Below are 15,346 nucleotides of genomic sequence, written 5' to 3'. Positions count from 1 at the left end.
GTCGCCTGGCATCGGCGCCGCCGCCCTGACCGAGGCTCGCCACGGCGGGGGTCGCCTGTAGGAGGCTCCGTTGCCTCGGCCACTGACCCCTTGACATGACCAGTCAGCCCGGGTACAGACCTATACTCCTACAGTGCGAGCGGTATAGACCTATAGTTAGAGTAGGACAAGCAGTCACCACGCCTTGCACGTCTCATCAACGTTGTGAAATACGAATGTGAATTAGCCCCGCGACTCTCTGCCCCGTGTCTCTCATTACCAGTCTCCCTTGGCCTCCCGACGTGCACGTCATCTCCTCCTTCCTCCGCCGCGTGAGTCTGCGACGCCGCCCGTGCTAAGAATTAGGCGCCCCTCGAGCCCCTTCTCTCGACCACTGGCTGCCATGGCCTCAAGGCCCCAAGCAAAATCAAAAGGTGAAAAAGAAAGGAATTCAAAGCGAGCAGCTCTCCGCCGCCGCCGTCGACCCCGGTAATGCAGCCGGCTGATACCCGCGCCACCCAGCGTCCACCGCTTGCCCGTCGTTGATTCCTGAATAACCAGGAGTAAGAGAGAAAGAAGAACCATTCTTGTTCCACCATCCAAGGGAATGTAGAAAGGGAAGCCGGAGGAATGATATACCCACGACCCATCAGGAAAGGGTGGGGGAATATAAAGAGAAGAAGGGAACAGAGCAAAGGAAAAAAGGGGCGTATCGGGAGACCGTCAACCTTGGACAGCGCCTTGAGCCGCCCTCACTGCATGCAAAGCACGTCGGCCAGCGAGACCGAGTGCGCCGAGATGTTGCCCCCCGTGTCGTTGCGGCAGGTAATGGCCGGCGTCGTGACAAAGGCCACGCGCCAGTGCTTGGCCTGTAGGTCAGCCGGGTCCATGCGAGGCCAGATGGGCAGCATCGACTGCGACGAGAAGCGCGCGCCAATCTCGGGGAAGCGAAAGTCAAACGTCAGCCGCGAGCTGAGTGTGAAAGGCCTCTAGTGAGTTGATACAACTAACTAGTCCCTATGCTGTTTACTATCAAGATAGAGAAGAAAGAAAGAAAGAAAGAGAATCTACTACATGAGAGCACAATAGCATTTTATAGCTTCGAGCCAATGGAAGGTTCTAGAAGCTAGGCGGCGCAGCCGCCGTTAAAGCAACTTGCCCGTTACATTACCTCCCTCCCTTCCAACGTTTCCTCTTCCGGGGGGTCGTGGCAATCTGTGGCAAGATGACTTGAGAAGGTGACACTCCTTTTATGCTTCTTCCATTGCTTCCATGCATCGGTGTGTCGAATAGTAGTAAGGGGTTCCCACGTAGGCTGCGAGTAATCATGCCATTTTACGAGCACCTTCTTATGCGTACCTTCCATTCTTTCATCCAGAATTCTTTCAACAAGGTACATCTTTTCGCCGTCCACCAGCACCGGTGGGGCACTCTCTTGATCGAGTTTCTGCGAAGGCAATGGGTCTCCGGGGACTGGCCGGAGTAGGTCGACGTGAAAGACTGGATGGATGCGCCCAGGCACATCCAACCTGTAGGCATGTGGGCTAACTTCCGCGAGCACTTGATATTTGGCATGTAGCCAATCGAGCTTCTTGCAGGGTCGCGATGTTTTGACATTTCTCAAGTTGAGGTATACCCAATCCCCAGGCTCGTATCTCGGTGCGGCTGTCCTGTGCTTGTTGGCTTGCGCTTGCTGTATTTCCTGGGCCATAGCTATCGCTGCTTGCGCAAACTCCGTGGCGTCCTGTAGTCTCTGAATAAAATCCTCCGCTGTCGCTTCCCCCTGCGTCGTGTCTTCCGTTCTTCGATGCTCAACTAATTGGATTGGCTCGTTGTGGTAGCCGTGCATGAAGAAGAACGGACTCAGTCCGGTGGAGGTTGCTTCCTCTCGTTAATAGTCGCCATCGCGATTGGAAGCAAGTCTAACCAGTTCTCCTGCAGATAATTCGTCCATATCCGAAGAATCCTCTCTACCTCTTGGTTCATTCGTTCTGTTGCACCGTCGGTTTGTGGATGGTACGCCGTCGACAACCGCTGCTCGATCCCTAGCATCTGACAGAAACTTTTCCACATACCACTGACAAACTGGGGACCCCGATCACTGGTTATAGCCGTTGGGATGCCATGGACAGGGTAGTGTCGTTCGAAGAGTCTTCTTGCAACCGCTTCTGTGGAAATATCGTTCAATCCTTCGAGTTCGACGCCTTTGGTGAGTCGGTCCGTGACCACCATGCAGTTCGTCGCGCCATCTTTCCCCGACGGTGGGAGGTCAGTAATAAAGTCAATGGTAATTTCGCTCCATATGCGTTGCGGAATAGGGAGCGGCTTTAGGAGTCCTTTCTTTGTATCCCTCCAGATGGTGTTTCGTCCGCAAACCTCGCAGTTGCGCACAAACCGACGTACATCGCTAGCGGCACCCGGCCAGAAGAAGCGTCTCGACAGAGTCGAGTACGTGAGGTCCCTTCCAGGATGTCCGGTGATATGAGAGTCGTGAGTTTCCTGGATGATCTTTGTACGTAGCGGCTCCGAACCGGGTATCCAGACGCGTTCTCTAAAGCACAGCAGGCCTCTATTGTCTAATGAGCATTCTGAAATGCTGACAACCTTCTCCTTCTGTAAGTCTGTTGGCACACTCTTCGCTCCATCTGCTACCAGCTTCGTGAGTTCTTGATAAAGCTTGTCTTCTTGCCGTGCGGCGTGCCACAGCTGCTGTAACTCCTCATCTTCAAATATCCTGATCTCTTTTCCGAAGTTGATTTCCTGGGCACCCTCGGTGTTGGTAGACAATGTCGATATTGGGACCCTTCTAAGGTGATCATTTTGGAATAGCCTCATAATGCGTCCCTTTAGTCGTTCATCGGAGTAGTTGGCCGGCATATCCTGGTCCCGTCGAGAGAGTGCGTCAGGCAATCCGCCCTTGCGGCCCGGCCTCCATTCGAGCTCGAATTGGAACCTGGACAGGAACTCCGACCACCGCACTTGTCTCTCTGTCAACCTCCTTTCCGAGTAGAAGTACCTCAGGTTCTTGTGGTCCGTTAGGATCTTGAAGTGCTCTACTGCCCGTAGCTCTGGTTCCCACTGCTCCAAACATCTGAGAATGGCGAGTAGCTCCTTGTCATGGATAGCGTAGTTCGCTTCGGCTGCCGAATGTTTCTTCGAGAAGTATGCGACAGGTCGTACCAGTCCATCCTTATCATCTCTCTGCAAGAGCACGCCTCCCGACGCGAATCCTGAAGCGTCTGCTTCCACGATAGTCTCCCTTTCTGGATGGAAGTGTGCAGGATCGGGGCCGTGATCAACAAGTCCTTGAGCTTCTCGAAGGCTTCTTCGCACAATTCATCCCAACGGAATGGCACGTCCTTCTTCGTTAGCCGCGTTAGCGCTCCGCTATCACCGAGAACTCTGGCATAAACATCCTGTAGAAGTTCGCGAATCCAATAAAACTCCTCACGGACTTAACATTCGTCGGGGTTGCCCATTCCTTCACAGCCTCAACCTTCTCAGGGTCGACTCGGATCCCACACTCCGCCTCGATGATAAACCCAAGGTATTTCACAGCCTTGACTTCGAATTCACTCTTGTTGATATCCAGTTGCAGCCCGGCGTCCATCAGTCGTTGGAGGACCTTGCCGACCTTGTCGCGGTGGTCTTGCAGGCTTCCAGAGGAGAAGATCAGGACATCGTCGATATATGCTGACACAAAATCGTCTAGGTAATCCTGGAGCGCGCTGTTAATGTACCGCTGAAAGGCTGCTGGTGCGCCTGTCAGGCCGAATGGAACTACCAGCCATTCGAAGGATCCATAGCGCGTTCTGAAAGTTGTCTTTCCTCGTCGCCGGGGCGACCCTGATCTTATGGAACGCTGCTATAACATCTACCTTGGTGAACCACCTTGCCTTGGCTATCGTTCGCAAGGTCTCGCTCAGTAAGGGCAAGGGATAGCGGTCCCTCTTCGTTATATGGTTCAAACCTCTGTAATCCACGCAGAAGCGGATGCCTCCGCCGGGCTTCTTCACCATAAGGACTGGTGCCGCGGCTGGCGAGCTGCTGACTCTAATAAATCCCTTGTCGAGTAGTTCTGTGAGAGTCTTCCGTAGTACCAATAGCTCCTCGCGGGACATGCTGTAAAGCGGTCCCCAGGGTAGGGCTTCTCTCGGCCATGCTCGTCTTTCAGCACTTCGATCTTCAGGTCCACACCTGGCCGATGAGGGGCAGCTGGTCGGCCAGTTGCTGAGAAAGCTCGAGACCACTTGTGGTACTGTGGTGGCAGCTTCTCCATTACGTCAGTCTTCGGTTTCGGTCTTAGGGCCTTGTCAATATCCGCCATCGTGACCGAGTGAACTCCAATGCCGCCTTTGCGTTTGTCACGGCGTGCTTCTGCTAAAAGGTTGCGGCCATGACATTAGAGACATCTAGCTGTGGAGGCTGGTAACGTCGTCGGTCTCGTACTTGAACTCCATTGGACCCGATCTCGAGATATCCTTCCTTCGCATGGATGTGAACATCCTGGTCTTCCATCCATCGTTTACCCAGGATCATATCCCAGTTCAGATCGTCGATGACGTACATGAAAACACGATGCTGCTGATGTCCATCGAGGTCGATCGACACATACGTGATCTTGTCGATTTTGACCTCCTTGCCGTCTCCGCTGCATTCTCCAAGATGCGCGGCTGGACGCGTATATGTGGCAACTGGAGAGAGTGAAATGTGCGCTTGCTAACCGCGCCGTAGCAGAGGCAGCCATAGTCGACAAGAGATGGCACGAAGTCTGTGCCGTTCACCCTGACGTCTGCTATGAACGGTTCTCCGTCCATTTTTGCTTTTCCGCTCACATCCCATTCTCTCACAGCCGCCGCGTGTCCCTAGTCTGAATCTTCATCGTTATGAGAAGAAGTATCGTCTTCGGCGACCTCGGCTTTAGTGACCGCTGGTCGTGACGGGGTCACGGCATTGACCTGAGTGCGTCGGGTCGTGTTTGCGGGTCGGATAGGCGCAGCCAATGGACAGCGCTCGATTCTGCAGTTGTCTCTTCCACAACGGAGGCAACGCCCTTCACGGTAACGGGCGTCCATCTCGGCCTGGTCGACCCACTTGGCACGCTTGCCCAACAGCGCTTGGTCTTCTGGTCGCTTGGATTGGTAACCATATGTGTTCTTATCACTGCGGGTGCGCGCAGCGTTCACTTTCGCGGATGCTTGTAGAGTTGGTTCCCATTCCATCATATCCTCTCGTCTAACTTCGGTTTTCTGGCCAGGCTGTTTCTGGGCAGCCTGGCCTCCATGATTCTGGTGGTTGTCATAGTTGTCCGAACTCTTTGTGTTGCCTCGAGGCCTTTTCCACTGACCCAACAATTCCATCTGGCTGCTCAGCGAATCGCACCTCCTCGCCAGCCCAACATAGCTGCTGATGGCAGAGGGTCAGAGCCTATGAGGGCTGCTTTCATTTTATCGTTTAGTGCCTCCTGGAGGTAGGAAATCTTGCTGTCATCTGGCCAATACTCGGCGTTGGCATTGGCGATCTCCTCTCAAAGCGGGGTAAAGGACGTGAACGGTTCATTCTCTCCTTGCTTAATCGAATGCAGGTTGCGTGTAGCTCTCTGCTTGCGATCCCTCTCCCGTACAGCAATTCGAGGCGGTTGAGTAGTTCAGCAACATTGAACGTTTTCTTCTCGGTTTGCATCTCCACAAATGTGGTCACGTTGTCTTTAGCCTTGCCTTCTAGGCTCATGAAGATGTACATAAAGTGGCCTTCTGCATCTCCAAGGGCTTCTTTGTCGACTCGTAGCTTTCCTTCGGTTTCTAGTTTCCAGCTTCGCCACTGGGCCTTGTCGCCGCCGAATTTCGGTATGTCTCGTAATTTGGGGCGCTTGGTTGGGTGAGGGTTGTGAGTGGCGACCACACGAGTGTCCTCAATGGGGACAGCCGGGGTGACAGATGGCGTTGGCTCTAGGAGTTCAGACGAACGGGCTTGCTGGTGTTGTTGGAGTTCCAGGGCAATAAAACGTTCTTCAAACTGGGTGTTTCTTCGGGAACTCTCTTCTCTCAGACTTCGTATCTCGGCAACCAGGGCGCTGAGGACGTCCGGCTGCATGTTGTTGTTATCTTCGGCCATCGCGACTTCGCTGAACGCTAATAGTTCGACGGGACTCAGTTTGGTGTCTTCAGTGTCTTCGGTGTCTTCGGTGTCTTCAGTGTCTTCGGTGTCTTCAGTGTCTTCAATGTCTTCAGTGATCTTGATAGTATGTGAAAGGCCTCTAGTGAGTTGATACAACTAACTAGTCCCTATGCTGTTTACTATCAAGATAGAGAAGAAAGAAAGAAAGAAAGAGAATCTACTACATGAGAGCACAATAGCATTTTATAGCTTCGAGCCAATGGAAGGTTCTAGAAGCTAGGCGGCGCAGCCGCCGTTAAAGCGGCTTGCCCGTTACACTGAGCATCTTGGACGACAGCTCCCACGCCAGCTCGGCCACGTGCTCGAGGTCGCGATACGCCTCGGCCTGGCTGGCAAACTTGTTGAGCAGCGGCTGCACCGTCGTCTGCAGCATGCGCGCAATGTCGTCGATCTTGTGCTTGTGCCATGCCGTCCCCTGCTCGTTCTTCATGATGTATCCAATGATGGACGCCTGCTGGTTGAGCAGCGGCTGCCGCGCCGCCGAGGGTTGACCTGTTCGCCCACGTGTGTGAGCGTGGGATACATTAGACGCAGTAGGGCAGGGGGGGGGGGCATACCTTGGGTCGCCTCAAAGTCACGCTGCAAGTCAATCAAGTCATATGTCGTCTTGCTGTCCGACCCGGTCCAGGCACCGGGCACCCACACGCGGTTGACAGCGTAGTCGACAATGACACGCGTCACGACACACGCCTTGGAGTTCTCGCTGCGGAGGTGAAAGCCGAGGTACGACGCCGCATCCGACTCGGACAGCGGGTGGTGCATGGCCAGCATGACGGGCCACAGGCTGCCGTGGCTGACTTGCGCCATGTCGTGCTCAGGCTCGCTGGCGTGCCGCGCGACAAAGTGGCGGATGGTGCTGTAAAAGTCCATAATCTGCGCGTTCCACGCCACAATGGCCCGTTCCGTCAGATGGATCGGTGGACCCGTGAAGCTGCCGCGGTTGACCATGGCCGACGACGACGACGGAGGAGGGCCGCCAAACTCCATGGCCCCGGGTGGAGGAGGAACAGGCGTGTCGGCAAAGCGGCCATATCTGTTGCGCCCGGCCGAGGTCGGCGTCGACGGGTAGTATTCGCGTCGGTGACCAAACGAGCTGGCGGGCCGACTGCATTCCTGGGGCGTCCCGAAGCCCGAGTAGAGGTGATACTCGCCGCTGCCGTTGGGCCTGTAGCGCGGGAGCGGCTGGAACCCGCCCTTGCGCGGGGGGTTGCTAAAGGCTGAGCTGCTCATGAAGCCGCCGTTGGCGCCCGTCGAACAGGGGCGGCCTTGGCCGGCCCAGGATCCCTGGAAGCGGCGCTCGTGAGACATGGCAGCTGGGGCTCGGGGCGGCCCGGCCTGGAGCGGCCCAAACTTGGGAGGCGCAGCCGTCGGAGTCCGGGCCATGGACTGAAAGGCCGGGGAGATGCGGACCGGGCCCGAGGCCGCATCGGCGAGCGAGGAGCGACCCATGTCCTCTCTGCTGCCAGCATGGGCCACCAGGGAATCGCCGCCGCCACCACCCTCGACGGGCGTCTTGGCAGCTTCAGGAAGCGTCTTCTGCTGGACAACTTGCTTATCCTCCTGATTGCTCTCAGCAGTCCGAGCCTCGCGCTGCTCGTTGACCCAAGCGGGAGCCGTGCTGAGCATACGCTTGTTCATCTGTCGCAAGTTCTCCGCGAGGCTCTGGGCCCTCTTGTTAGCCTGAGGCGATCCCTGGCGACATGCGGACTCGCCAACCTTGACCAGGTCATCGGGCGAGGTAGTCTCTACTCGCTCCCGGACCATGTCTTCTTTCACTCTTTTGAGCTCCTCGCCCACGGTCTCGAACCTCTGCAAGGCCTGCTTGGCCTGGGCCTCGACCCTCTCACGCTTCTCCCTCTCGGCCTTGACCTCTGCGCGGAGGTCGCTGATGGTCTGAGCCTGGTCATCAGTCCTAGCCTGCGCCAGGTTTGCGTCAATGCTCATTCTCGCAATGGCCTTGTCTGTCTCCTCCTGATCGAGAGTCACATTCATCAGGGCGTCGACAAGCTGGGTCGTCTCCTGGTTGATGATTTGCCCTACTTCCTGCAACTGAGCCACGAGTTCGTTGGCTTCTTGCCCCGAAACGCCAGGCATGCGACGAAGGGCGTGCTGCGCCCTGACCAGAATCTCTTGCGTATGGCGTGATTTTTCAAAAGCAAGCTGTTGGCCAGAAGTCAGCATGAGGGGAAAGGATACTAGGGGAGAACCGTCGGCGGGCTCTAACAACTCACGTGGTTATGGGCCATCTGCTTAATCCTCTCCATGCGAGCAGCTCCGGCAAGTGGAGTCGAAAAATCGACAGACAACATGGCCGAACTTGAGCTCAGGGCCCCTTGCGGGGTGTGAGGATCAGTGAGTGACGGTTCCGCAAAGGAAAGACTCTCTCGAAGCAGCTTGCTGGAAGACCCGGTTCCCGAGTCGGTCATTTTGCTCACGCAAGCCGTGAGAAGACCTGTGCAGGCTAGGCTACGACAGTCAACGGGTGATGCCCGGATTTTGGGTTGAAGTAGGCCTGACCTCTCCTGACTAGAAGCCCCGGTGTACAGTATGTCACCAGCGACGACTCTCTTCTCTCGGATCCGCCTCTGGCTACTGGCCGCGTTCAGTGTCAGTGACTGTCTTTCAAACGATGCGTCGACAGAAGGGTAGAGCGAAGCAAGATGACTTGCGGACGGCACGGCTGGCAAGCAAATAAATGACGAGAAGAAGGATAGAAAAGAAACTCACACAAACTCTCGGTGGCCGACCGCAGTTGATGTCCGCCGCCCGACCTAGAGGTGAATCTGGGGCACGGCCAAGCCGTGAGCAAGTCCTAAATGGCTCAAGGGAGCGAAAAGGAACTGCAGTTCTCAGAAGCGCGAAGAAGGCAAGGCCAAGCACTTGCGTTTGTTGTGAAAACCGCCTGAGAAGATGCTGCCGTCAGCAAGTCTGGCGCAGCCGAGGTCGAAGTCAACGCCTGGGCGGGTCGTGGGAAGAAAATGCGCAAGTTGCAGCGTGGTGAAGAGTTGAAGAGAAGAGAAAGAGGCGTCGTCTTGACCTGGGCAAAGTGATGCCTGAGTGTTGACGAATGTGAGGGTAAGCCTGCGTGGAAACCTGAAAAATAAGGGGGGCACAGGTTTGCCTGGGCAACGGGGGCCAGCCACCTCCCTTATTCACAGCGAAAAGAGCTCACAAGAACTTCCCTAACCGCACAAGGCCGAGGTTACCACCCCGAAAAATCAATAAAAGAGTACACCGAGAAAGTAAATGTAGGATGTATGATGTCAGGGGATAGTCCAAAGATACATAGATTAAGGGGGAAGAGGTTCAACTTCAACGCTTTACTATAGCAGAGAAAAAAAGACACAAGGCGGAGCTCCTTGAAATAAAAGACTGGTCAAGACTCGCTGGAAACCGACAACTCACGGCTGGATGTATGCTGCCGAGGAAATGTCGTCTCGGTCGAGTCGTGCCGAACGCAGCCAAGAGCCTCGAGTTGCTTAAGGCCTCAGGTCAAATCCGGCGCGATTGACGAGTGAGCAAGATTAAATGCACCATGAAAATCACTGGCCAGGTGCATTTGAGAATGGAGGCCAAGGCCCTGGTCGAGCATCAGCCACGCACCCGTGACGATTTGCCGTGGCCACTTGGGGGTGCAACGCCTGGCGAGCACACGTACCAAGCGGAAGAAGATGTGCAAAGGCTCTCGTAGAACAAGGACCTGCACTCGGGTGAATTCCAGGCACTCACCATGTCGCCGTGAATTCCGGCTCCAAGGCTCGCCGTTGTCCGTGCAACCTGTCCCGTCTCGGCACAGCTCGAGGCCAATCTGTGACAGCACTCTTGTGGCAGATCCGACCTCGCCATGGACTGACAAGGGCCCATCTTCACTCACGCTTGAAGCTCATGTTAGTCTTTGATTGCCACGTAGAAGAGCGCAGAAGCCGGGGTTCCAACCTGTAGCGGCAGATATCAACGGCCGACTCGTGCCCGAACCCCGTATCCCCAATAAACAGCCAACGAGCTTGGTACAAGCACATCACTTCGGCTCCCACTCAAGCATGTGCAATTGTGTGTGCATTCGTACAATTATGTCCGCAGAAAGAACATTGATGAACCCTGGAAACAACCCTAGCCTACAGCTCCGTTGCTACCCTGGAAACAAAATCCCTTGCATGACCACTAGCGGACCAATAGAGGACGTCATATCTCCCTGAACGTATTCGTGCAGGCGTCAAGATGGCGAGGCCGTGGCCTAAGCCGCAGCTTGACCGATCGAGTCGCTTGGGCGATGCTGTTTTGAGGCGATGATTTCGACGGGCAGCGCCCCGAGAGACAACCTGAGACAAGAAAACTAGCCATTTAGTACTTCATCATGACGTGGGCGTGAAGCCATTGCATCTGGGAAAAATGTTAAGACTCGGCCACGGACGATGGGTTGTTGGCGGGTGAGAAAGCGGACGAACGAAGAGTGGCACACATGGCAGATGCGAAAAGCAAGCACGAACAGAGCGTCGGGGCGTGCTGATGAGCGCCGCAGAACTTAGCAACCGGTTCAAGCGTCATGGATTGGACCCTACAAACCTGCCGAAAACCTAGATAGAGCCTTCTCAGGCATAGCGCAAGTCAACCAGCATAGTCAAGGTTAGATGGCGCGGGTTCGCGAGAAGAGGCTGCTGTAGACGGCGTCCACAACGGGAGACGCGTTGATCATGCGCCCGCCAAAGTATCTGCCGTTGAGGCCTTTGATGGCATTCTCGCCGCCCTGGACCTTGTCAAACTTGAGGTAGACGTCGCCTTTGGAGTTGGCATCGACGGCAATGTGCACGACATGGCCATACTGCTTCTCGGCTTCCGTTCGAATGTCTTCCTCGAGCTCCTTGACCCAGGCTTCGCCCTCCTCCCTTTACAAAGGTGTCAGCCCTGCGCGTGTGCATGGTCAAGCGACGGGAAGGCATCAACTTACTGCTCGGGGTCAAACATGTTGCGGAGGATGACACAGCGGCTCGCCATGTTGACATTGGCGGGAAGTGGCTTGGCCTCGGCCTTCGCCTTGAAAACCTGTGCGTCAACTTTGCCAGTGGAGGCGTCGTCGGTCCTGGCAAGCTTTCTCATCAACGCATCGCGACTGTAGTTATTGAAGTTCACCCCAGCTACGTCGGAGTCGTCCAACGCGCCCCCTCCGCCATTTCGCTCGTTGTCTCTTCCGGCTCGGTCAAATGCAGAGGAATGGCCTCGACCACCTGCGCCAGAGAAGGCGGAGCCCTGAAAGCTGGCGTTTGGTCCGTGGCCTCGGTTGTTGGCCCCATCGGAGCCGGAGCGATCGTTGCCCAGTCCAACGCGAATAGGACGACCAGCAAGCTCGAAGCCGTTCATCTTCTCCAGTGCGTCTCGGGCCTTGGAAGCTTCCTTGTACCTTGAATTATCAACGTTAGCATGCTGAAGCCGGAGGAGGGAAGAGCACGCGAGTCCTTACTGAACAAAGCCAAAGCCTTTGCTGCGCTTATTCTCGTCCATTTGGAGCTGAGCAAACTCGAGTTCGCCGAAAGGCTCGAATACAGACACGAGGTCAGACTGAGTCACGTTGAAGTGAATGTTGCCGATGTAGAGGCGGTGGAATGGAGCAGAGCTGTTCTGGTCGCCAGACTCCTCCGTCTTGCGGACTTGTCGATTCTTTTCCGCCTCAGTGACTCTAACAATGATCGGAATGCCCTCGAGAGGTCTGCCGGTGAGCTGAAGAGCCTTCTGGACCGACTCCTCGTCTTTGAACTCAACGTAGCCAACACTGGCAGGGTGTTAGCACTGTGATCTAGTAAGCAGGAAGAGTGTTCGGAGACTGACCCCTTGGACCTGCCACTAATGCGGTCCTTGACGATCTGGGCTTCGTTGACGGGCCCGACGTTGTCCTCAAAGAACTTCTTCAACGTCTCGGTGCGGAGACGATTGGCGAGCTGCTGGACGAAGACGGTGTGTCGATCACGTTCATCTTCGTTGCGAGTGGGGGTGCGGTCTCTGTTGGGCCGACCCTGGTCCATGGAGCGACGCTCTCGGCGACGGTCGCGGTCATCACGAGGATGACGGCGGCGAGGAGATCGCGAGCGGGTGCGAGAGCGTCCGCGCCCGCCACGGTAGAAGTCACCGTCCCTGCGGTGGCGGCGGCTGTGGCCACGGCGGTGGTCATGGCTGCCGCGGCGTCCCGTGCCACGGCTACTGTTGCTACCAGTGTCGCTGCGGTGGGTGTCGTCGCGGTGCGAGTCGCTCTGTCGTCCGGAGCGGTGCTCCGCCTGCTTGGCCTGGTGCTGGTCGTTGGCCTGTTTCTCTGTAGCCTCGAGCAAGGCCTCGACATCCAGGCTGGCCATGGTTGCCGGCTCTCCGAGGATATCGTCTGCCTCAGCGCTCTACAGAGAGGTCTACAGTGGGCTAAACGTGCCGAATGTGAGGCTGTGGAGGCTGCAGGGCTTAGCTGATGGCTGGTCGAGCTCTTGGGGATGAGGCTGTTGGGAAAATGGGTCGTTGCGCGATGGGAAACTGGGGAAGCCTGAGTTGCTCCGAAATGGTTGGAGGACGGAGTTTGGGTGACGGCGGGCCCGCCAAAAGTGGGCTTTCTTTGGGCTTGTGCGCCAGTTGGCACGTCACGTGGGGCACGGCCGCCAGCTGTCGGGCTACGCGTCCCGTTCACATTCAGTAGCGCGACCGCGTTATGGGTGAGACGTGAATTGGCGCAAGAAAGGGTTTCAAAATTAACAGTATCTCATCCCCGCAACTAATGTACAATGAGAGACAAGCCTGCCAGTCTGCCGAGCTCTCAAACGTCGGCGTTGCATCCTTTTTTTAGAACAGGAACACTGCCCGCTACTGATGATCCAAGAGTGAGGTGTGCCGGCATCGAGTGACATGCTCGTTGTCAACACGCCATCCTAGACGTGGCCAGATTATATAGAGACCCAAACTCCGTGCTGTACCAAATCATCAACATGAAGTGTAGAGGCGCAAGAACTGAAGAAAGCAATACTCGGCTCGGTATGCTGCGACCCTGCCTTCACCCAGACCAAGTCAAGTAGTCTTGATGAGGGGCTGCAGCTCTGTGCCAAAAATCTTGTCCCAGAACTTGCTAGTGACGCCGAAACCAAGCTCGTAGTCGAGGAAGTGATGCTGGAGATGGTACTTCTTCAGCTGTTTGTACCACAGGGGAAGGTTCTCGTGGTGTAGGAAGTAGTGAGTCAAGTCGTAGCAGATGTAGCCAAAGATGCCACCGCAAAAGACAGCCGTCGCCGCGTGCCAGCTGAAGTAGAAGACGGCGTGGGCCAGATACCAAAAAGGGGTCGCAAGGATGACGAACATCGTTGGCGGCATAACCAGGCGGTACTTGTCCATAGGAAGGTAGTGGTGGATGCCGTGGAGCAGGAAGTGCGCCGTGATGCCAACTCGATTGTCAGGTAGATAGCTGCATCCAGGGTCAGTTCACGGCCGCGAGTAAGGATGAGGACCAGGGTTCGACGTACTCGTCCAGATGAAAGAGAAAGCGGTGAAGACAGTACTCGACAAAGGTCCACAAGAACAGTCCAAACGCCCAGTAGGAGGCAGTGGCGCTAGGCTTGAGGCCTTGGTGGGCAAGGTAGATGCCGTACGCGACGCAGGGCAGCCACAAACTGGGGACCGCCCACCACGGCGTCTTGCTGAGCGGCTCCAAGAAGTTGCCAAACAGGGGCGCCGAGACGCCTCCCCTGTAGTGTCGGGGGCGGTGTACTTGGTCCAGGTAGAAGTCCTTGCTAAATCCCCCATTCCAAATTTGGGGGAAGAGGGGCCGGCCGAGGTCTAGGAACTTGTGCTTCTTGTAGTCCTGGCTATAGTCCGTCTCCTTGCTCAAGTCCTCTTCGCACGACATGCCGGTGCGAGGATGAGTAGGGACCGAGTCGGGCCCCATCTTTGCGGACCCGTTGACGAAGCCGGTGGCGTCGCCGTTCAGATGGATTGAGGACCCGTTGGTGGCGACAGCCTTAACGGGAGCCACAAAGCCGACCAGGGAGTCGTCGAGAACCTCGTACGCCGCCTCGGAATGGGGGTGCGAGGCGACGTCCTTGAGGATATCCTCGACATCTTTGCCGGCGTATTCGAGGATAAGGTCACTGCCACCGGGATGGTCTTGCACAAAATCGGTGACATCGTACACCTTTGTGCCGATGGTGACATAGCACGATGCAGAAGAGTCGTGCGACGCGACCTCGGCTCGAGTAAATGTCGGCAGCGTCCTGGAAGGCATCGTGGTGGCGGTCATAAGATGGGGTAGAAATCGGTTCGATACCGGCGTGTAAGGGGTTCCCGAAGTCGGTCCCGGCAAAGCGGAGGGTAAGGTTGAGGGCACGGCAGCGGCCGGCTAGATGAAACTGGAACAAAGTGTTGAGGGAATCATAGGGTCGAGGGTGTGTCGAGGGGACGGGGTCGAGGGCCTCTTGTGGTTTTTATTGGGGGGAGGCAAAACAGGGAGAGGGCACTGTACGGAGTACCTACTAGCAGTAGGGTGGTTCGAGTGCTTGGTCGGAAGCCGAAGGGACGGAGTGGGCTCACCTCAGTTCCTGACCAGCCCACTGGGCTTTCTCCACTCCGGGTCATTCATCCACGTGAACCGCGTGTTATTTGTTTAGTAAGCATGTGCAATCAAATCGAAATGAAATGAAATGGTGCTGACTCCCCTATCGATACCCTTAGGCCGCCGTGGGGCTTAAGGTGTTATGCATTAATGTATTGAAATGTCAGTAGCTTTTACGTCTAGGCCCTATAGGAGAAATCCTCCGGGTGAAATACACATACATACCCTTAGGCCGTGGGTAAATCTCTCCGTGGCGCCGTTGGCGGAACTCTAGGTTGACGCCGCCACCCGGGCCAGGCCGAAGCTTCAATCCGCTGAGCCCGCTGGACTTGTAGAGCTGGTCCGTCACTGTGCGTCCAGGTAGCTAGCTACCCTATCGTACCACCTTAGGTGCTGCGTACCTTGAGTAGGTAACCCTTCCCTGCATTTTTACTTTCTTGGCACGCAAGTGTTAAGGAAGTAGCCTATCCATACAGCTTTTCGCTTAACAGTGCTCTTGAAAATTCCGCAACAGCGCCGCGCAAAGCGCCGGCAGCGGCCATGGCACCAGCCTCAGGTTCGCGCGCCGCCCTGTGCTGTCGACATACAATCGCCACCTGATCTAGCAGCCCGTGCATCTCAGCA

The 15,346-nt window shown here is 56.0% G+C and overlaps 3 protein-coding genes across 3 annotated transcripts; all 3 read right to left on the bottom strand.

Moving 5' to 3' along the window:
- Positions 1-731: 731 nt before the first annotated feature.
- Positions 732-8,582, bottom strand: HRG_02515 (reverse transcriptase (RNA-dependent DNA polymerase) domain-containing protein; the record flags this gene model as incomplete). Its single annotated transcript, XM_044860986.1, has 17 exons — positions 732-951; positions 1,907-2,031; positions 2,182-2,329; positions 2,375-2,530; positions 2,669-3,119; positions 3,203-3,395; positions 3,476-3,802; positions 3,858-3,929; positions 3,996-4,101; positions 4,143-4,237; positions 4,429-4,630; positions 5,074-5,385; positions 5,603-6,213; positions 6,413-6,648; positions 6,714-7,818; positions 7,873-8,316; positions 8,388-8,582. The coding sequence occupies 17 exons, from the start codon at positions 8,580-8,582 to the stop codon at positions 732-734; spliced, it is 4,998 nt and encodes a 1,665-aa protein (XP_044724619.1).
- A 2,198-nt stretch (positions 8,583-10,780) lies between these two features.
- On the bottom strand, positions 10,781-12,494 carry HRG_02514 (RNA recognition motif domain-containing protein; the record flags this gene model as incomplete). The annotated part of the gene is made up of 4 exons (XM_044860985.1): positions 10,781-11,039; positions 11,102-11,551; positions 11,612-11,920; positions 11,977-12,494. 4 exons carry the CDS (start codon positions 12,492-12,494, stop codon positions 10,781-10,783), a joined length of 1,536 nt encoding a protein of 511 aa, XP_044724618.1.
- A 694-nt stretch (positions 12,495-13,188) lies between these two features.
- On the bottom strand, positions 13,189-14,395 carry HRG_02513 (cytochrome b5-like heme/Steroid binding domain-containing protein; the record flags this gene model as incomplete). Its single annotated transcript, XM_044860984.1, has 3 exons — positions 13,189-13,579; positions 13,638-14,059; positions 14,156-14,395. The coding sequence occupies 3 exons, from the start codon at positions 14,393-14,395 to the stop codon at positions 13,189-13,191; spliced, it is 1,053 nt and encodes a 350-aa protein (XP_044724617.1).
- Between the last annotated feature and the right edge of the window lie 951 nt (positions 14,396-15,346).

This window comes from Hirsutella rhossiliensis (assembly GCF_020360975.1).
Source record: "Hirsutella rhossiliensis strain HR02 chromosome Unknown scaffold00002, whole genome shotgun sequence".
In the NCBI taxonomy this organism is placed as follows: Eukaryota; Fungi; Ascomycota; class Sordariomycetes; order Hypocreales; family Ophiocordycipitaceae; genus Hirsutella; species Hirsutella rhossiliensis.
This window is presented reverse-complemented; position numbering and strand designations above follow the sequence as displayed.